The following is a 22,417-nucleotide window of genomic DNA, read 5'->3' on the forward strand; positions in this document are numbered from 1 at the left end:
CTCTGTATATGATGCCACACACCTCCCTGTATATGATGCCACACACCTCCCTGTATATGATGCCACACAGCCTACCTGTAGATGATGCCACACAGCCCCCCTGTATATGCCACACAGCCTCCCTGTATGTGATGCCACACACCTCCCTTTATATGATGCCACACACATCCCTGCATATGATGTCATACACCTCCCTGTATATGCCACACACCTCCCTGTATATGATGCCACACACCTCCTTGTATATGATGCCACACACCTCCCTGTATATGCCACACACCTCCCAGTATATGATGCCACACACCTCCCTGTATTTGCCACATACCTCCCTGTATTTGCCATATACCTGTATATGATGCCACACACCTCCTGTATATGATGCCACACACCTCCTGTATATGATGCCACACACCCCCCTGTATATGATGCCACACACCTCCTGCATATGATGCCACACACCTCCTGTATATGATGCCACACACATCTCTGTATATGATGTCACACACCTCCCTGTATATGCTGTCACACACCTTCCTGTATATGATGCCACACACCTCCCTGTATATGATGCCACACACCTCCTGTATATAATGCCACACACACCCTGTACATGATGCCACACACCTCCCTGTATATGATGCCACACACCTCCCTTTATATGATGCCACACACCTCCCTGTATATGATGCCACACACCTCCCTGTATATGATGTCACACACCTCCCTGTATATGATGCCACACCTCCAGAAGAGGCTGGACGCAGCTGCAGGCTTGAGGGAAGCCGACATGACCGTCCTGGTAGGGAAAGGGTTAATGTTAAGAGGTGAGGGAAAGGTGAAGAAGCTGAAGGAGGGACGGGGAGGAGCTAGGGGGGACGGGGGGGCCGTTACTGCGCTTCCCGCTGTTTCTCGGCATTGAGCCGGAAGCAGCGGGAGGAGTAGTACACAAGAAGCAAAGCTCCCCGTTGCCCGGCTTTTTAGTATGGCAGAGGCCCTGATTTTAGAGCGGCTGCGTGCCGCTGCTGTGCACCACGGTCCCGGATGGCTGGAGGAGACCGTGGCTGCATTAACGCGGATCCCGGACGCCGTTTCGCCACGTCGGGCACGGCGTTCGGGGTCTGTTGTAAGGGACAGGCTCCCCTCCCCCGGCCCCCCTACGAGCATGGCTATGGCGGCGGGGGGGGAGTCGGCAACAACCGCTCCTGCGCTGGGCAGGCAGAGAGCGGTAGCAGGGGTGACGGCGATGCAGGCTGTGTCGACCCGTCCCTCTCGGCGGTCCCGACCTCCAGAGCGCCTGAGTCCGGAGGTAGTCCCGCGGACACGGCGTCGCAGAGGGAGCCCGATCCCGGACGCTGCAGGCCAGGCAGCTGGGAGGACCGCCCCTTCCCAGGCCCTGCGTCCTGGCAGGAATCCCAGGCCGCGACGGGGTCCGGCGGTAAGCAGGGAGTCGCAGGCCGGGCTCCCTGTCACCCCTCCCCCATCAGATGAAAGATGTCAAGAGCAAGGTACGGCCGCCCCGCATGGTGATGTTCCGGCCAGGGGGCAGGCTTCGTCAGGATCGTCTAGACGGACGACTAGATCTGCAGCGACGTCGAGGCAACAGGTCCGGTCGGAAGTCTGGGTCCCGGCGGTCGGGCGGCAGGTTGCCGGCCCATCGGTCAGCGCGTCCTCATCCCCTTTCCGAAGAGGTCGTTGGGAGGGACAGTCGTCGGCGAGAGAAGAACTGGAGGAAGGTGAACTGGACGTCTATCGTCGAGGTCAGGATGGTCCGGCTGACGGGAACACAGCGCCTGTGCAGCCCGGTGAGTGTATAACTCCTTTATTGTCTTATCCAGCGATTTTTATGTCGGGTGTCGGCGGGGGGGATGCTAGCATAGCATCGGGGGCCGGTAGTGGCGCGGGCGGACGCGACGGAGCGGGTTTGGCAGATTTAGTGGGTTGCTTACGGGAGCTGGTGGGGCGCCTGGATAGGGCCGCGGCGCCGGTAGTAACGGAAGTGTCCCCTGCGGTAGTTTGGGAAGGCTCCAGGGAAGTGGGATCGTTGCAGGCGCGTCCTGTGGTGGCGGTTAGAGAGGCGGTCGCGGTGTCGGTGCAGACTGAGGCACAGAAGGACGGCGATCGAGTGCGCATGGACGATCGTGCTCGGGGGGAGGTGTATGTTTGTTTTGAGGGTCCGTTGGGGGCGCATTTAAAGCAGGAGGTGCGTGATCGGATCTGGAAAGATGAATATGTTGAAATTTTTTCTCTCTTGCCGCTGGCTAAATTCAATTTGGATAAGAGCAAGCGGGATGAGAGTAAAAAGGACGAGGAGGAACGGCGGCGGTATAGGCTTATCCCGCAGACGTTCGTTAATTGGTCGCAGGCGTTCGCCATATTGGCTAGTGTGATAGGGGAAAAGGCGCCGGAAAATTGTTCGGCGTTATTTTGTTATTTTGATGCTATTGGGGAGGCTCATAAGGCGTATGGGGGTCAGGCGTGGCTGCGATATGATGAGCAATTCCGTCAGCGGAAGGCGGTTCGGCCGGCGATTCGGTGGGACCAGAAGGATATTGCTCTCTGGTTACGGGTTACGGTTCCGGTTAGGCAGCCCTTTCCCGGGAGCGGTGGCCAGGGAGGCCAGACTAGTCAGAGTGGACCAAGCGGCGGGGGAAAGGCGGGGTTTTGCTGGCAATTCAATGAAGGCCAGTGTAAGTTCGGGGCCACGTGCAAGTTCAAGCACGTGTGCTCCGAGTGTAATGGTGCATCACACGGGGCGGCAAAATGTCTGCGTAAAAAGAGGTCCGGGAACCAGCACGGGGCTGGTCAAGGGGGTGTCGCCGGTGAGGGTGGAAAGGATGGCCCCTTATCTAAATGAGTATCCGGATAGGGCGGCGGCTAAGTTGCTTTATGAAGGGTTTAGTGTTGGTTTTGTTATTCCTCCGCCTCCTTATGAGGTTCCGGTTACGCGGAGAAATTTAAAATCGGCTTACGTGCATGCGGAAGTCGTGTCGGAAAAGTTGTTAAAAGAAGTTTCGTTGGGGCGCATGTCGGGGCCATTTGTGGAGTCGCCGGTGAAAGATTTAGTTGTGTCCCCTTTGGGTATTGTCCCTAAACGCGAGCCCGGAAAGTTTCGTTTGATTCAACATTTATCGTATCCCAAAGGTTCGTCGGTAAACGACGGGATTGATCACGAGTTGTGTTCCGTAGTTTATACCTCATTCGATAAGGCGGTGGGGTTAGTGCGGGCTGCGGGTCCGGGGGCGCTGCTAGCAAAAACCGACATCGAGGCGGCGTTCAGGTTGTTGCCGGTGCATCCAGAAAGCCAACGGCTGTTGGGCTGTTTTTGGAATGGGGCCTTTTACGTGGATCGGTGCCTTCCGATGGGGTGTTCTCTTTCTTGTGCATACTTCGAGGCGTTTAGTAGCTTCGTGGAGTGGGTAACGAGGGGAGTATCCGGGGTCGATTCGTTGATCCATTACTTAGATGATTTTTTGTGCGTTGGCCCGGGGGGTTCGCCGGTTTGCGGTAACTTGCTTCATGCCCTGCAGAAGGTGGCGAGGGATTTTGGGATCCCTTTGGCGCCGGAAAAAACGGAGGGCCCGGTAGCGACGATTTGTTTCTTGGGAATCGAAATTGACTCGGTGGCAATGGAGTGTCGGCTCCCGGCGGATAAGCTGGGTGCTTTGAGGCTGGAGGTGCGACGGGCTTGTAGAAGGAAGAAAATGTCGTTGAGGGAGCTTCAGTCGCTGCTGGGGAAGTTGAATTTCGCCTGCCGGATTATGCCGATGGGGAGGGTGTTTGGTAGAAGGTTGGCGGCGGCAACGGCGGGAGTGCGGGCGCCGCATCATTTTGTGAGGCTCAAGGAGGAGCACCGAGCTGATCTTCAGGTTTGGGATGACTTCTTGGGCCAGTACAATGGTCGCTCGCTATGGATGGCCCCAGCGCAGGATACGAGTGATCTGAATATTTTCACGGATGCGGCTGGGGCGGGTGGCTTTGGAGCTTACGGGGGAGGTCCGTGGTGCGCAGGTCAATGGCCGGCTAGCTGGGTGTCCAGTGGATTGACGCGGAATCTGGCCCTGCTCGAGCTGTTTCCCATCGTGGTGGCGGCTACCATTTGGGGGGACAGGCTCAGGGATAAGAAGGTCCGTTTTTACTGCGACAACATGGGTGTGGTGCTTGCCATTAATAACATCACGGCGTCCTCTCCTCCGGTAGTTCAATTGTTGCGACATTTAGTGTTGGTGTGTTTGTCGCTGAACGCGTGGGTGGTGGCGGTGCATGTCCCGGGTGTACGGAATTGTGTTGCTGATGCTCTTTCTCGCTCGCAGTGGGACCGGTTTCGGCAATTGGCTCCGGGAGCGGAACGTATTGGTTTGGCGTGTCCGGATCATCTATGGGATCTGGTATCGGTCCCGTAGAGCAGCTGTTACAAAGGTCTTTGGCGGGCACGACGTGGAGGGCTTATGCTGCTTGTTGGAGGCAGTGGGAGGAGTGGGTAAGAGAGTTGGGTGATGTCAATACGGATAGAGACAGGTTGGTGGCACTTTTGTATTGGTTAGGGGATGCCTGGGAGGCGGGGTTTTCAGTAGCGAAGGTGAACCGGTTTATATCCGCGGTGGCGTTTGGGCTTAAGTTGCGGGGCTTGCGGGATGTATCGAAGGAATTTCTGGTATCGCAGGCTTTGAAGGGGTTGCGCAGAGGTAGGGTGGAGGCGGATAGTAGAAGGCCGGTGTCGTTTGCTTTGCTGGGCTTGTTGGGTGGTTCATTGGCATCGGTATGTCGTTCTTCAGATGAAATGGATTTGTTTCGGTTGGCTTTCTCGTTGGCGTTCTTCGGAGCATTTAGAATAGGTGAGTTGGTGTCGCCAAGTACTAAACAGGCAGGGGGGCTGAGATCTGGGGAGGTGAGCCTTTTTGCAGATCGGTTGGAGGTATGGTTGCGTAGATCAAAAACTGACCAATTAGGGAAGGGAAAACTGATAGTTTTGTTCGCTCTCCCGGGGTCGGTCATGTGCCCAGTAGAGTGCATGCGTGGTTTTACAAAAAACAGGGGGTCTCCAGATTGGCCTTTGTTATGTCATGTGGACGGGTCGTTCTTGTCCAGGTTTCAGTTTGGAGCTGTTTTTAAAAAATGTTTGACGGCGGTTGGGGTTGCGGCAGGCTCATATTCATCTCATTCCTTCCGGATTGGCGCAGCAACGGAAGCAGGGCGCTGGGGGTTGGATGATGAGGGGGTGAGGCGTATTGGTCGTTGGGAGTCTAAAAGGTTTAAGTCCTATGTCCGCCCCCATATGTTGTAATTTTGTTGTTTATGCTTGCAAATGTATATGGTGGTGCCTAACTGTGTTTTCCGTTTCAGATTCGCCTCCTTGTCTGGTGTGGTTGATGGGTCATTCGTACGTGCACTGGGGGGCTTTGAGGGCGGACGTCCGCCCGGATGGTCGCCAGTTGCGCATTCCGCGACAGGATGCGGTTGTGCATTGGCTGGGGTTTAGAGGTATGTCGTGGAACAGGGTGTTGGCGGAATTCCAGACATATGTGCGGCTTGATAGGGTTCCGGAGGTTTTAGTGTTGCACGTGGGTGGGAATGACTTAGGAGTCCGCCCTTTTCGTGAGTTGGTGCGGGATATCAAACATGATTTGTTGTGTTTGTGGGTATCTTATCCCAAGTTGGTGGTAGTGTGGTCGGACATAGTCCCAAGGAAGCATTGGCGGTTAGCTAGATCGGTGGAGAGAGTCAATAAGGCTCGGATAAAAGTTAACCGGGCGGTGTCCCGTTTTGTGGCAAAGAACGGGGGCATTTGCGTGAGGCATAGGGATTTGGAGTCAGGATTGGGGAATTTCTGGAGGAGTGACGGGGTTCATCTGACCGAGGTTGGCATTGATATTTGGAGCTTGGCTATAGCAGAAGGCATAGAAAGGGCGGTGGTGGTGTGGAGGAACTCACAGGCTTAAGGTGGTCAAGGCCTGTTTCGCGGTGGCGGGGGGAGTCCTTGAGGCCAGTCAGTACAAAATGGTGGGGGGGTCGCATCGGGGGTATGCGTCCCCCAAAAAAGGTACATGGTTGAAGACTTCATCGGGTGTTATCCCTTTGAAGTGGTCTTCTGGTAGAAGGTATGTCACTTGAAGGCTTCATCGGGTGTTATCCCTTTGAAGTGGACTTCTAGTGGTCGGTATATCACTTGAGGGCTTCAACGGGTGTTATCCCCTTGAAGTGGACTTCTAGTGGGTGGAGCCATCTGCAGAGGTGAACGGTGCTTCCGAGCTGGTTTACGGCTGGAGGTAATTAGTGGTTTGCAGATGGCTAATTCGGTGTGTTCTTGAAAGGAACATCTGAAGGGGCTTCAAGGACTTCCTCTGCTCGGGTTAATGTTAACGTTTAATGGTTATTTATGATTCTGACCCATGTTGGGTCATGTGAATTATTAGGAGGAATTCTCTGGTGGATTCCTAACTAGTTATCCGAATGTTTCGGATTTAAATTGTTTTTATAAAACTGTGAAATTAATAAACGGCTGCTGTGGCCATTTCACATCCAACCTCGGTGTCATGTGTCGTTACTAAATGGGGGTGGGGGATAGTATGGTTTAAGGTTAACACACGACTCTACCTAGGCAGGTCAAGAAGAGGCTGGACGCAGCTGCAGGCTTGAGGGAAGCCGACATGACCGTCCTGGTAGGGAAAGGGTTAATGTTAAGAGGTGAGGGAAAGGTGAAGAAGCTGAAGGAGGGACGGGGAGGAGCTAGGGGGGACGGGGGGGCCGTTACTGCGCTTCCCGCTGTTTCTCGGCATTGAGCCGGAAGCAGCGGGAGGAGTAGTACACAAGAAGCAAAGCTCCCACCCTCCCACCCTTGTTTTGTTACTCCTTAGGTCTTCTGTACGTCCGTATATGAGCGTTGTGTTTTATTTTGTGTGTTTATTTAACATGTTTTTCTTTTTTTCCGGAGTAGGTTCTGTTGTCATGGCAGCTGGCGGGGGGAGTCCTTGAGGCCAGTCAGTACAAAATGGTGGGGGGGTCGCATCGGGGGTATGCGTCCCCCAAAAAAGGTACATGGTTGAAGACTTCATCGGGTGTTATCCCTTTGAAGTGGTCTTCTGGTAGAAGGTATGTCACTTGAAGGCTTCATCGGGTGTTATCCCTTTGAAGTGGACTTCTAGTGGTCGGTATATCACTTGAGGGCTTCAACGGGTGTTATCCCCTTGAAGTGGACTTCTAGTGGGTGGAGCCATCTGCAGAGGTGAACGGTGCTTCCGAGCTGGTTTACGGCTGGAGGTAATTAGTGGTTTGCAGATGGCTAATTCGGTGTGTTCTTGAAAGGAACATCTGAAGGGGCTTCAAGGACTTCCTCTGCTCGGGTTAATGTTAACGTTTAATGGTTATTTATGATTCTGACCCATGTTGGGTCATGTGAATTATTAGGAGGAATTCTCTGGTGGATTCCTAACTAGTTATCCGAATGTTTCGGATTTAAATTGTTTTTATAAAACTGTGAAATTAATAAACGGCTGCTGTGGCCATTTCACATCCAACCTCGGTGTCATGTGTCGTTACTAAATGGGGGTGGGGGATAGTATGGTTTAAGGTTAACACACGACTCTACCTAGGCAGGTCATGTATATGATGTCACACACCTCCTGTATATAATGCCACACACCTCCTGTATATGATGTCACACACCTCCTGTATATAATGCCACACACATCCCTGTATATGATGCCACACACCTCCCTGTATATGATGCCACACTCCTCCCTGTATATGCCACACGCCTCCCTGTATATGATGACACACACCTCCCTGTATTTGCCACACACCTCCTGTATATGATGCCACACCTCCTGTATATGATGCCACACACCTCCCTGTATATGATGCCACGCACACCTCCCCGTATATGATGTCACACACCTCCCTGTAGATGATGTCACACACCTCCCTGTATATGATGTCACACACCTCCTGTATATGATGCCACACACCTCCTGTATATGATGCCACACACATCCCTGCATATGATGCCACGCACCTCCCTGCCTATGATGCCACGCACCTCCCTGCATATGATGCCACGCACCTCCCTGTATATGATGCCACACACCTCCTGTATATGATGCCACACACATCCCTGTATATGATGCCACACACCTCCTGTATATGATGCCACACACCTCCCTGTATATGCTGCCACACAGCTCCCTGTATATGATGCCACACACCTCCCTGTATATGCCACACACCTCTCTGTATATGATGCCACACACCTCCCTATATATGATGCCACACATCTCTCTGTATATGATGCCACACACCTCCCTGTATATGATGCCACACACCTTCCTGTATATGATGCCACACAGCCTACCTGTAGATGATGCCACACAGCCCCCCTGTATATGCCACACAGCCTCCCTGTATGTGATGCCATACACCTCCTGTATATGATGCCACACACCTCCCTTTATATGATGCCACACACATCCCTGCATATGATGTCATACACCTCCCTGTATATGCCACACACCTCCCAGTATATGATGCCACACACCTCCCTGTATTTGCCACATACCTCCCTGTATTTGCCATATACCTGTATATGATGCCACACACCTCCTGTATATGATGCCACACACCTCCTGTATATGATGCCACACACCCCCCTGTATATGATGCCACACATCTCCTGTATATGATGCCACACACCCCCCTGTATATGATGCCACACACCTCCCTGCATATGATGCCACACCTCCTGTATATGATGCCACACACCTCCTGTATATGATGTCACACACCTCCTGTATATCAAACCACACACCTCCCTGTATATCATGCCACACACCTCCCTGTATATGATGCCACACACCTTCCTGTACATGATGCCACACACATCCCTGTACATGATGCCACACACATCCCTGTATATGATGCCACACACCTCCTGTATATGATGCCACACACCTCCTGTATATGATGCCACACACCTCCTGTATATGATGCCACACACATCCCTGTATATGATGCCACACACCTCCCTGTATATGCTGTCACACACCTTCCTGTATATGATGCCACACGCCTCCCTGTATATGATGCCACACACCTCCTGTATATAATGCAGTGACCAGAAACATTTGAAAATCCGGAGCTGTTTTCAGGCGAAAACAGCTCCTGATTTTCAGATGTTTTTTTAACAACGTATTTTACGGCCGTTTTTGGAGCTGTTTTTCAATGGAGTCAATGAAAAACGCCTCCAAAAACGTCCCAAGAAATTACCTGCACTTCTTTTGAAGAGCTGTCATTTTACGCGCCATATTTTGACAGCAACGCGTAAAATAAAGGCTCGTGGGAACAGAACATCGGAATTCCCATTGAAAGCAATGGGCAGATGTTTGTAGGCATATTAGAGGCGTTTTTTCAGGCGTAATTCGAGGCGTAAAACGCCCGAATTACGTTTGAAAACACTGCGTGTGAACACACCCTAAATATAGTAGTAACCTGTGAATGACTGGTATACCAACATAGGGGTTGTCCAGATAAGTTATTTCAAATATGGGGCCCATGGTTGGATACCTTCGGGACATTTGATGTGGAGGAACCTTGATTTATGTCTTACGACAGATGTAGCTAACCTTCTTCGGTTCCCTGATCTAGCTATCCCTGCTCTCCTCACGTGTATGTAGCTCTTCAACGGCATAGACGGCAGGTTTTATTGTTGGTGATCGAATACAAGCTGTTTGACTGTTGCTGATTGCGCCTTCTTTTTTGTGTCCCATGTGATGTAACATGACTTATATTATTTGTGCATTTGTGATATACTATTGTTTACCATTTCATCCTGTCTGCAACATTTTAAATAAAACTAATTTTAAAAAAAACTTACACTATGTAAACTGCCATGTAGTGGTTATAATATATGGAAATTATTAAATAATCCAAAATTCTCCAGGTCATTGAACAGTAAGGCCCCATGCACATGACCGTAAAAACGCTCGTAATTACAGGCCCATAGACTTCTATTGGCCATGGGTACCTTCCTGTTTGCGTACGGGAAGGTGCCCGGGCCGTTTAAAAATATAGAACATGTCCTATTTCAAGCCGTAAATACGTCACGGACAGCACATAGAAGACTTTGGGGCTCCCGTAATTACGGGTGCCTACGTGTGTGCACCCGTAATTACGGGAGCGTTGCTAGGCGACGTCAGGGGATTTCAATATTTTAATAAAAAGAAGTAGAGAAAATTGCGTCTGAGACATTTCCAGCCCCCCTTTTTTCACGGGTCCGTAAATATGGGTGGAATACGGATGACAACGGACCCGTATTTACAGGCACGGGTCCGTAAATACGGGTTAAATACGGGTAAAAAACGTGTGACAAAGGACCCATATTTACAAGCAGTATTTACTGGAGGGAGAAAATACGGTCGTGTGCATGGGGCCTAACCAAATGATTTTAGCAAATAATTCTGAACATGTCTAACCTCATGCCCCTTGGAACAGAACCTGTACAGTTCTTTTAAGGCCCTATTCACACAAACATATTTCACGTCAGTGTGCTATCCGTTTAAATAAGTGACAGCACACTGACCTATGCAACTCAATGGGGCTATTCACACATCCGTGTTTTTTCGCGGAGCATGTATCCGTAGCAAAATACTCACTGCACGTCCCACTCTAATATGTTTTGCAGACCACTCACCTATTAAAGTCAATGGGTGTCTGAAAATGACGGACAGCGCACGGACGGCATCTGTGTGCTGTCTGTTTTTCAAGGAAATAGAAAACAAAAGTGAATTAGAATGCGGACGAGAAACATGACAGACAAACAGACACCATACGCGCGTAAAACACGGACACACGGAGCGCAAATGGAAATACACATGGATGTAAAACAGTCCGTTGTCACCGAACGCAAATCAGACACTCGTGTGAATAAGGCCTAGTATGGAGCAGCACAGCCTATGTGCACGTCAGTACAGGCACCACTGGAGTCTGTATGTGCGGAGGTTTTCTCACCCGGAAAGAATGCTCGTTTGGAATACTCGACAATTTTCCGTTGGATTCGTATGGGATCTGATAGGAAAACAACTCATTATGTCCCCATATTAAATTGGAGAATTACGGAGATACAGTAGAGGGCTCATGACGCTTTACGGGGGCCTCGTTTCGTACAAAGCTGCAATACAGCCCTTAGATTAATTGACCAGTATGTTGAATCTGCTGCATGTGACGTGTGGTTAATGACTCCCCGAAATACAGAACGATTACACGATAAATGTGACAAAAACGGAGTCCACCTTGCCATATTAAACGGGTGGACTCATCAGAGAAAACCCCTTTGAGTTGGCGCCACTGTGGCGATCATTTTCTTACAGTCCGTGGCTAGCCAGACATTTACTTTGCATTGGGTTACTATAAGGCTAGGTTCACACAACCTATTTTCAGAGGTAAACGAGGCGTATTATGCCTCGTTTTACGTCTGAAAATAGGGCTACAATACGTCGGCAAACATCTGCCCATTCATTTGAATGGGTTTGCCGACGTACTGTGCTGACGACCTGTCATTTACGAGTCGTCGTTTGACAGCTGATAAACGACGACGCGTAAAATGACTGCCTCGGCAAAAGAAGTGCAGGACACTTCTTTCAGACGTAATTTGAGCCGTTCTTCATTGAAGTCAATGAAGAGCAGCTCAAGATTTACGAGCATCAAAGACGCCTCGCATAATGCGAGGAGGAGCTTTTACGTCTGAAACTACGCAGCTGTTTTCTCCTGAAAACAGTCTGTCTTTTCAGACGTTAAAGACAGTTCTCGTGTGCACATACCCTAAAGGGTATGTGCACACGATAACTGCATTTACGTCTGAAATTACGAAGCTGTTTTCAGGAGAAAACAGCTCTGTAATTTCAGACGTAATTGCTCGTACTCGCGTTTTGCGAGGCGTCAATTACGGCCGTAATTTGGAGCTGTTCTTCATTGGAATCAGTGTCCTGCACTTCTTTTGACGAGCCGTCTATTTTACGCGTCGTCGTTTGACAGCGACGCGTAAATGACAGGTCATCGGCACAGAACATCGGCAAACCCATTCAAATGAATGGGCAGATGTTTGCCGACGTATTTGAGCCGTATTTTCAGACGTAAATCGAGGCTTAAAACGCCTCGTTTATGTCTGAAAATAGGTAGTGTGAACCCAGCCTTATGTAGTATTACACGGGAGGCTATTCAGATGAATGGCCGTCCATGTAATACACAGACGAGTGCAACAGGGCGGCTCTCCATTCCGGCTCATAGATGGGGGTCCCGATCAGTGGAGCGTGTGGCCCATAGAGTGGATGTGGGCCCGTAATACGTGATTGTAGGGACACAGCATGTGTCTCGAAAGCAAACGAGACGACAGCATGTTCCCAGCATTCGCAGCATCATGTGAATGGAAAAAAAAAAGAGCAGAAGAGGACGATTTGGTTGCTATGGATTACATCATCATTACAATTGTAACGTCCCAGCATGCTCTGCTCTTACCAACTGATTAAAATCTGTTCAATCTTATTAGGACCCAGTTCACACGGCATCTAAAATGCTCTAAAATAAAAAAACTCCATTGTTAATAGACGCTGCGCCATTTTTATCTTCTTTAATACTGATTAGTAAGTGAAGTCACTGCTGCCTCCCTTCTGTGATTTTTCCCTATTGAAAACAAAGGGGAGGGGGCGACACAGCTGCCAACACGGTAGACATTTGGATTAAAACTTATGTTCTAAAGATGTTCTGCAGCAGTTGAAATCTAAAAGCAATACACCTGCCACCCCCGCCCCCCCCCCCTTGCTGCAAAACTTCTTTGAGAAGTGTAAGGGGAAGCAGCTTGTCAAAGAGGTTCTGCAGCAGTTGACGGTATGTATTATGAGGCCAGATACAAGGCCCTTGCTACTGCGGAACATCTTTGATATGAAGTTATGCAGTAGCTGGGGTGATTGTTTTATGGTATGATAGACTGCCATCTTAGTAATTGACATTAAACTTCTCCTTCTTTTAAAAGAGGTTCTGCAGCATCTGAGGTCCATCTGCCTTCTGTGGCGACTGTTGCTAATCAACGACCTAAACATTTGAGCAGTGCCTAGCAACACAGCATGCAAGAGAAGAAGTATCTTACCAAAGTTCTCTGTGATCTTTTGCTATCGCTGGTACATGAGACCACTCGTACATATGTGATCACATGCGACTCCCATCAGTTAATGTAACATTAGTCGCCATAACGCCGGGTATCGCACTGTCATCTACCACAAGCACAAAGTGGGGTAATACCCAAAAGTTAGTTCTTTGTGGAACCCTGGCCTCCTAAAAATTGTGATAAATTGGTAGCATCCCGCCGCACCACTACCAATTAGGGTTTATTCACACGGAGCGGACAAATCGCGGTTTATTGCGAAGATTACCACGGAGTTGCAGCAAAGTTCCATGTGTTTTCAGAGATTTAGCAAAAAACATGGTGTTTTTTCAGAAATTTTGCAGTAATCTCAGCGTAAAAAACCTGCAATTTAACTGCACTATGTGAATAAGTCTCTAGGCTAAGGCTGCACGGTGACTTTGGTAGTGTGGCATCAAGTTGTATACAAGTCGTGTAACAAAAATAATGTGTGTGATTTGTCTGCAACTTGCTGCCACACTGAAGTCGTACAACTATTTTAGGGTGCTATTTGGTTGTGAGTCGTATCTGATTTAGGCCTCATGTACACGACCGTAGCCATGTGCACGGCCGTGATTTTCGGGTCGGCCGGCGGCGGACTGTCAGCTGCGAGCCGCCCGCAAATCGCGGGCCATGCACATGGCCACGGCCATTATTTTCTTTCTGCGGTCCGGACTCCAGGACAATCCACGGACCGTGAAAACCACGGTCGTGTGCATGGTCCTATAGGAATGAATGGGCCGCAATTCTCCTGTGGATTTTCGTGGGAATTGCGGCCGCAAAAGCACGTTCGTGTGCATGGGGGTCTTAGGCTACGGCTACACGCCGAATTTGGTTGCGTGACAACAAGTCACGCAACAAAAACATTTTTGTGATTTTTCTAAGACTTGCTGTTGCATGATTATTTTACAATGTGATCTGGTTGCAACATACAAAAGACGCCCTAAAAAAGAAAAAATGCTAACATTGCAAATGAGTCGCAGTAGCACTCGATTTACATTAAAACGTGTGCTGGAAAAGTCGCATGCGACTCGCGATCTATGACCAAACGTTGTAAAAAAAACACATTCACCATCGTTACTTGCAATGTTGCATCGTGACCTTCATGTTGCACCACCAAAGTTGGCGTGTAGCCCCAGCTTACGTTTTGTAACATCCAAAAGACACACACGGATCCCTCAATAGACTCAAGTGACCTGTGAAAACGGGACCATCACGGATGCAACTTGGACGTGAAAAATTGCCATTTTTCACGTCCAAGTCTGCACTCGTTCGTGTGAATCCGGCCTTATGTGTATATGAGGGGTCACCTTGGGTTTTTCATGACCTGTAGGCATACCAGCCATAGCCTACCCGAATATCAGACATATTGGAAAAATCTGACATGGAATTGGTCAAGAAACCACATCAGAGATCCAAGACTGACCCTCAGATTTCTTCCGCGGCTTTGCAGTAAAAAGTGCCGCATTTCTGCATCGAGATTAGCCCCAATTATCTACCTGTGGTTACACGATGGTTTTTGCAGTGCAATACCCCGCAGGAAACGCATCAAGAAGTATTTTTTCAGCGAGGTGGCCACCTGCTAAAAATTTCATCTCATAAGAAAAATCGTGCGGTTTCCCATTGTATACAATGGGAGGCTTTTTACAAGTGTTTTACTTGCTGATTCCGATGCAGAAAACACGTCAGAATCAGGATGAAATTTCCACCATGTGAACAAGGCCTAAGGGTATGTGCACACACACTAATTACGTCCGTAATTGACGGATGTATTTCGGCTGCTAGTACCGGACCGAACACAGTGCAGGGAGCCGGGCTCCTAGCATCATAGTTATATACGATGCTAGGAGTCCCTGCCTCTCTGCAGGACAACTGTCCCGTACTGTAATCATGTTTTCAGTACGGGACAGTATTTCCACGGAGAGGCAGGGACTCCTAGCATCGTACATATGTATGATGCTAGGAGCCCGGCTCCCTGCACTGAGTTCGGACGTGTGTGTGCACATAGTGTGTGTGCACATACCCTAAGGGTATGTTCACACGTAGTCAACAAAAACGTCTGAAAATCCAGAGCTGTTTTCAAGGGAAAACAGACCCTGCTTTTCAGACGTTTTTTTACCAACTCGCATTTTTCGCGGCGTTTTCACGCCGTTTTCGTGGCGTGTTTTACGTCCGTTTTTGGAGCTGTTTTCATTGGAGTCTATGAGAAAACAGCTCCAAAAACGTCCAAAGAAGTGTCCTGTACTTCTTTTTACGAGGCGTAATCTTACGCGTCGTAATTGCCGTACGACGCGTAAAATTAAGCGTCGTGTGGACAATACAGCGTTCTACCCATAGAAAGTAATTTGACGACGTATTTGAGACGTATTTCCAGACGTAAAACGAGGCAAAATACGCCTCGTATACGTCTGAAATTTGGCCGTGTGAACATACCCTTTGGGTGCATTTTCACGAGACGTTTTTAGCCGCATGGTTTTTACAGATCAAACATGTCAAATGAATGTGTTTCACCTGTGAAAACCACTTGGCCGAAAACCACAACAATTAAATTTTTTATGTGATTTTTAACCCCGCGGCCAAAATCGTCTCATGTAAACGCACCCTTTATTATTCACCGAGATGTCCTTCACTCAGCAGGATATTTGTGCTCTGCCATCAGCCTGGAATAACTGCTTTGTGTTTGCATTAACGAACCCATCCAGCTCTGCTGTGTCATTCCCCAGTGACACTGAGCGTCATGTGCACAGCAGCAGAGTATGAGCTGTTCTACAGCCAGAGGGAGGCAGCTCTGCAGCATGCTCAGCCCTGACAGCTCAGTCTCTGGGAAGACAGCCGCTCTGCAGCCAGTGAGGTGTGTGCTGCTGCTGGAGGAGGAGGGCGGCTACAGACGGCATTGTGTCAGCTGCAGTGCACCACTGTCTGGAGACTCGCCAGCTGCTCAGGTAAGAAGGATGGGACATCTTCAGGTAACTGATACTATGGGGACATCTTCAGGTAACTGATACTATGAGGACATCCGGCTACAATGGGACACTCTCGTAGGGGCTGATGTAATTCTATGGAGCCTGTAGACTCTCAAATGGTTAATTGGCATAATTAATCAAGGCAGTGGTCAATTAATACAATTATTAAGGAGAAGGCGGTAGGGTGGTCAGTGGACAGGTTTGGTTTCGCCGCTTGTCAGGGGGACATTTGAGTCATTGAATAAGAAGAAGAGGTGAACACCCAAACCATTGAGGTTGTAGAGTCAACAAGTGTCGATGAAGGGGCATTGGGTGGAGGGAGGGGAGAATCTGATAAGTGTTACATTGTAGTGTTTGAGATTCCGCTTCTCATTGCCTTTTTTTAATCCATAGTGTTCGAGGGAGTGAGTGTAAGCTCCACGTATCTGGAAGATTGTAAACCATGGGACCTCTGCAAGACAGCAAGGTAAGGAGAACGCCTGAGTGTCCTACTGATGTATATAGAGGATTGCATCATATATATTCACTGCAAGGGAAGAAATATCCCAAAATGGCTCTCCGTTGGTTTAGATTAGAATTATTGGAATGTAGTAATTATTGTATCGTTGATATTTTCATCTCTGGCTTTGTGTTCTATAGTGTATGACGTTCACCTGTGCCCTTGGGTGAGGCTTTAATCCATTACAAATGTGATAAAGAGCCTCCATTCCAAGCATCGTGGAAATATTAACAAAAATAAATCTACAAAGTAGCCTCTAAGCCACGCCCTCTATAGGAGACCAGAGATGATGTCATTTGATGATGTAATACCTATAGGAAATGTTGTGTGATGCGTTAATACTTGTGTATGGGGTCGTGGCTCTTTTTTAATTGTTGGTTAAATTGTATTGTGATATTGCATGTAATTTCTCAATCCTAAAAAAAATCTTAGTGTTGGATTTTTTTGCAATTATCGCAGAAATCCCATTACAGTTCCTTCCCCCAAGTGCTGACAAATGCTCTGCGACCTTCAATTAGATTGTATTGCAACACATTGCAGGTGATCAGTTGCTGTGGAGCCCCGGTCTTACATAGAGTGGTTGTGATTTTCTTGGGGTGGGGGTATTCTGTCATTATTTTGGTTTCCTAATGTAAGCTAGCAGCCCCGTGTAATAATTCTCACATGTCTGCTCTCTTCTGATTTGATGGCTGTGTCATGTTTCCGAGGAACGTATTTCTTGTTATGGCTCCTGTGTTTCCTGGATATAGTTGTCTTTTGTACAAGGATTCAGTGTAACCGTATCTGATCCCTATGAACATCAGGGGATCCTGGGCTATGACCGCACCGCTATCACACCCTAACCGCAAAACACATCTACTATTTAAAACTGCAGTACTGGAAATTGTTGTGTTCTTGGTTTTATAGCCTCCATTAGGGGGTTTGGCCACTTTGGTCCATTTGTTAGAAGGGTCCCTGCCGCTGGGACTCTCCGCTATCAGCTATAATCTGTTGGGAAATCCTACAGCGCCATTACAGGGGAAATAAAGCATTACACTTACTGTGGAAACAGCCAAAACTCTCATTATCGCTCTGAATCACTCTCGTCTTGACTACTGAAACTCATTACTAATCGGTCTTCCCCCTCACTAAACTCTCGCCTCTCCAATGTATACTTATTGCAGCAGCCAGGCTCCTCTTTCTGACCAACCGCTACACCAACGCCTCTACCCTGTGCCAGTCACGGCCCTGGTTGCCCATTCCCTTCAGAATTATATTCAAACTTATTAATATCACCCACAAATCTCTCCAGTGCTGCACCTCCTTACATCTCCTCCCTCATCTCTATCTACCATAGACAGCATCCATTACGAAGGCGGGGCTTCGTGTAAGCCGGTGCAGAGGCTAACACTAACCCCCATTATTACCCCGGTACCCACCACCACCAGGGGTACTGGGTAGAGCCGGGTAAAATCCAGTACCTGACCATCTCTAGCGATGGCCAGGTACTAGGGTGGTCTCAGGCTAGTATTAGGCTGGGAAAGCCCAAAAACGGTGGGCCATGCCACCCTGCTAATGCTAGCCTTCTGCTGCTGTGTTGTATCGGGCTGGTTATGAAAAATGGGAGCATCCCACATTTTATTTATTTTTTAAATGGAAAAAACGTGCACAAAACCCCCTTCCCATCTTTCGTAACTAGCCAGATACAACATAGCGGCAGCAGGCTACCATTACCATGGTGGGAAGGCCCACTCTTTTTGGGTTTTCCCAGCCTACTAATACCGGCCTGCGGCCGCCCCGGTGCCCGACCATTGCTATAGATGGTCGGGTACTGGGTCGTACTCCGCTCTTCTCGGTACTTCTGATGGCGGTGGGTACTGGGGTAATAATGGGGGTTAGTGTTAGCTTATTCATCGGCTAACATTAAGCCCCGCCTTAGTAACGGATGCTGTCAGCCAGCGGCCATTACTAAGGCGGTAGTAATAAAGTCTAAAAAATATACAAGGACAGAGAAAAAATATTTTATTGAAATAAAAAAAAAAACACACAATGCTCGTTAACCATTTTATTGAGTGGTTTTGCATGTAAATCTGTCACGCTCGTGTGAATGTAGCCTTACATTCACACGAGCGTGACCAATTTACGTGCATAAAAACGCACGTAAATCTGTCCGTATACGTTGCGCTTTTGCATCCGTGTTCTTTGCGTGTGGTGTGTTTTCACGCACTTGCAAGCACTTTTTTTTTTCAGTGTAATTGATGCGTGAAACACGGACAGCACACAGATGTGGTTTTCACGCACCCATTGACTTCAGTGCGCGACTTTGTGGGCGAAAATGCACCAATATAGGACATGTAGTGAGTTTCACACAACGGACTCTTGCTGCTTAAAAACTCACATGTGTGAATGGCCCCATTGATATCAATGGGGCCGAGTGCTGTGCATTGTTTCAATACACAGCACACGAACGAGAATCACGCTCTTCTGAATGAGTGATACAGTCTGCTGGGGCCATGTATCTAAGCCTATCATGTGTGATACTGTCTGCTGGGGCCATGCATCAAATTATATCCAGCGGTGTAGCTATAAGAGCCTTCGTCTTATAGATATGCTATCTCCGATATATATGTAAAAATGTATTTATTTATATCAGGGAGGGGGTAAATATGTCTCGGGGCTTGTGCCCCTGATCCTTTAAAACCCTAGCCACGCCCCTGCTGTCTACCACCCTATCTGTGCTCTACATTCTGCCAACGACCTTAGATTAAAATCCTTCATAATCTGAACCTCCCACTCCCGTCTCTCAGATTTCTCTCGTGCTGCACCAGTCCTCTGGAATGCGCTACCCCAGACAATCAGATTAAGTCCCAACATCCAGTTTTAAATGTGCCCTGAAAACACATCTTTTTAGTCCTATAACATTCCCTAATCCGACTCCTTTCCTTGGCCCCCTCTTACATTAGTCATCAGACCTGACCCCCTCATTCAGCAGTGTCTCCCCACACTCCTTGTGCCCTGATGCACTTCATGTCCGTCATACACAGATACTGGCTGGTGACTGGCTCATGCAGCTTTGTGTACTACCCTATGTGTATAAAAGATGGCTGGACCATTGTACGTAACAAGTTTTTTTTACATTTTGGGTCACCCCTAATTCCTCATAGATTGATAGCTCTTGTGAACAGGGTTCTCACTTCTCTTGTTGGAATTGTAAATTAGCTTTGTCACTTTGTATTGTCTGATATTGTCTGTACATGAACCCTCTAAATCTTTCCGCGGTTATGCACCATCAATCCCCCCCCCCCCCCATCTGACGTAAAATTAATCCAATGCTTCCTCTCTCTGGTTCCCCTCATGTTCTCACTACAGGCCGCAGCTCATACAAGGTCCTGAAAACCAATCGGGGTCAAGGCCTTCTATATAATGCAGCACTCAAAGCCCTGAGTGCTGGGTCACATCCAACGTCCTGACGCTGCCCGGCATCAGTATGCTGTATGAGCTGTGGCATGCTGAGGGAGCCGTAGGGGACATAGTGGGGTGAGTATGTATGTCGTTTTTTTTAATTGTTGCCGGGGGAGTAGCCCCTTTTTGTAAGACGCGCCACCTTTTTCAGAAAGTGGCGAGCGTGGCGTAAAAGGTCCAAAAGTTGCGATTTTTTTAATGCAAATTGCGACTTTAGGCCTTTTTGCAACTTTTTTACACCAGAAAACTGCTGTATAAAGGCTAATAAATTCCCCAAAATGTCTCTATAATGCAGCATCCAATGGAACATGACAACGTTTTTCATACGGAGACCAACAGGAAAAAACTTTGGTATGCCAATGAAGACATTCGACATACAGCATGGCCCATAGACTTCTATGAGCACCGTATTATGGTTCCAATTTCAAGATTGAAATCCATGAGCCTTACTTTTGTACTCCTAGGGCCTGTGAATAATTTAAACCGATATTCTGTTGAAAGTCCAGTATAATATTGTATTGGTGACACACTACCAAAACCAAAGATATTTCCATAAAAGAAATTCCAGATTCTGAGTAATTATAGACCTAAAATTGTTGGCGTTTTTTGGCAGACTGCTGAGATCCTTTCCTGTTTCCAGATAAAGTAAACGGCTGCATATGTATTGACCATGTGCAAGAAAATCTCCTTTTCCTTCCCCTTGGTGCCAAAGGAGTTGTCCCTCCACTGCTTCCCTGCGTAATTATTGTCCTTGGAGCAGGGAAGACGGTGACATGTGTGAAATCTTCATAGCTATATATAGAGGCGTGGAGAAGCGCGTTTAAGCCGTTAAAATATACTCCTATGAAATCTCCCAGCAATCCCTGTTGGCTCAATGCCTGTACAGAGTTTGCTCTCATGACTTGTATTCTGGAAAGCATGTTCCTTGGACCATGCAATACCACACACATCCTGTGGACAGGTGTGGCGCTGTTTTGGGAAGAAAGCATTCAATGTTTTCTATTTGTGGACCACCTCCTTAAGCAGGGTTAGACTGGCCCACTCGAAGATTCTCTGGTGGGCCCAGGCTCTGATAAAAATAATGGGTGCCAAGGGTCTACCAGAAGACCACCCGATTTGGAGCTGACTTTAGGGCCAATCACTTGCCACTAAGGTCTATTTCTTATGAGATTATTCACAAATTTGACCTTATTGACGATATGTCCTATGTGTGCATTGATGACCACAAATGTATGATGCAATTAAATGTGGACGTGTACATGTTCTGTGTGCCCAAGGAATCTTAGTCCATCATTGTAAGGATCTGTATGCCAACAATCTTGTTGATGATTTTCAATATCAACCAGCAGAATTATGAATAGCGCTCTGGAGTATAATACCCGCTGTAACTCCGGATTAGAACATAAGTGATGTAATCTGTTTACAAAGTTATTCAATTTATTATGTAGATTAAAGGGAACCTGGTAGCAGTTTTGAGGCCTCAAAACTGCTGACAGCGTAATATAAAGGAGGGGAAGGGCATTGTAAACATACCTTTTGTCTCAACGTTCGTTTTCCCATAGCTCGGCGGTCGCAAGTGCCACTCTCTGCTCTGAGTGAAACCTCTAGTGGCCAATCAGAAGACCAGTAGAGCTCTCACTCAGAGCAGAGGGGTGGGGTTGGCAGCGTGGGGCACTTGCACATCAGGTGCCCACCTTAGTGGCACTTGCGGTGTCGGGGGAATTAAACATCGTTTTGTTGGTCATGCAACTTACATGACCGAGAGTCCGAGACAAACAGTATGTCTACAATGTCTTGACCCCCTCTCCCTTTATATTTCTGTCAGCAGTTTTGATGCCTCAAAACTGCTGACAGATTCCCTTAGAGGAAAGATGACTTTGTTGAAATTTTGCATTGCATCTGGAATCTTTTGAGCAAAGTATCTTTAAACCAAACTCATGTTATTCTGTCACTATTTATTGATCACTTGGAGTCCTGTTTCCCTTTATGAATGGGTGCACGATCAGAGCGTCCCTGTAAAGGCCTAAGGCAAGGTTGATCAGTGATTGTTTCCGGAGTGTATAGACGATAATTAAAAGCATTGTGTAGTAGATTGAATTTTCCATAGATTAGAGGTCATGATGCCTGTGCATACCAAGACATTTATTTATTTTACATACGTTCTCTAAAATATTTTGCCGCCACCAGTAATTGAATGAAATGCATTGGACTAGGCCACTAACTGACAGGTGTGTTGAATATAGTAAAGGTATATGTTTTATAAGACTAAATGACTAATTGTTGAGTAAAAATAGTTTATTTTTTTATATGATACGGGGGTGGGGAGGGAGTCCCAAGTGACATCGCACCTCCCAC

The 22,417-nt window shown here is 48.0% G+C and overlaps 1 protein-coding gene across 2 annotated transcripts in view; it reads left to right on the top strand.

The window, feature by feature from the left end:
• Positions 1-15,896: 15,896 nt before the first annotated feature.
• Positions 15,897-22,417, top strand: part of SYBU (syntabulin) — a 65,117-nt gene continuing 58,596 nt past the window's right edge. For both annotated transcript variants that reach the window (XM_075825816.1, XM_075825817.1), the window contains exons 1-2: positions 15,897-16,101; positions 16,516-16,588. In XM_075825816.1, the coding sequence (XP_075681931.1) occupies positions 16,565-16,588 (24 nt within the window). In that variant the 5' untranslated portion in view covers positions 15,897-16,101; positions 16,516-16,564. The remainder of the gene's footprint in view (positions 16,102-16,515; positions 16,589-22,417) is intronic.

Source organism: Rhinoderma darwinii, chromosome 5 (assembly GCF_050947455.1).
Source record: "Rhinoderma darwinii isolate aRhiDar2 chromosome 5, aRhiDar2.hap1, whole genome shotgun sequence".
In the NCBI taxonomy this organism is placed as follows: Eukaryota; Metazoa; Chordata; class Amphibia; order Anura; family Rhinodermatidae; genus Rhinoderma; species Rhinoderma darwinii.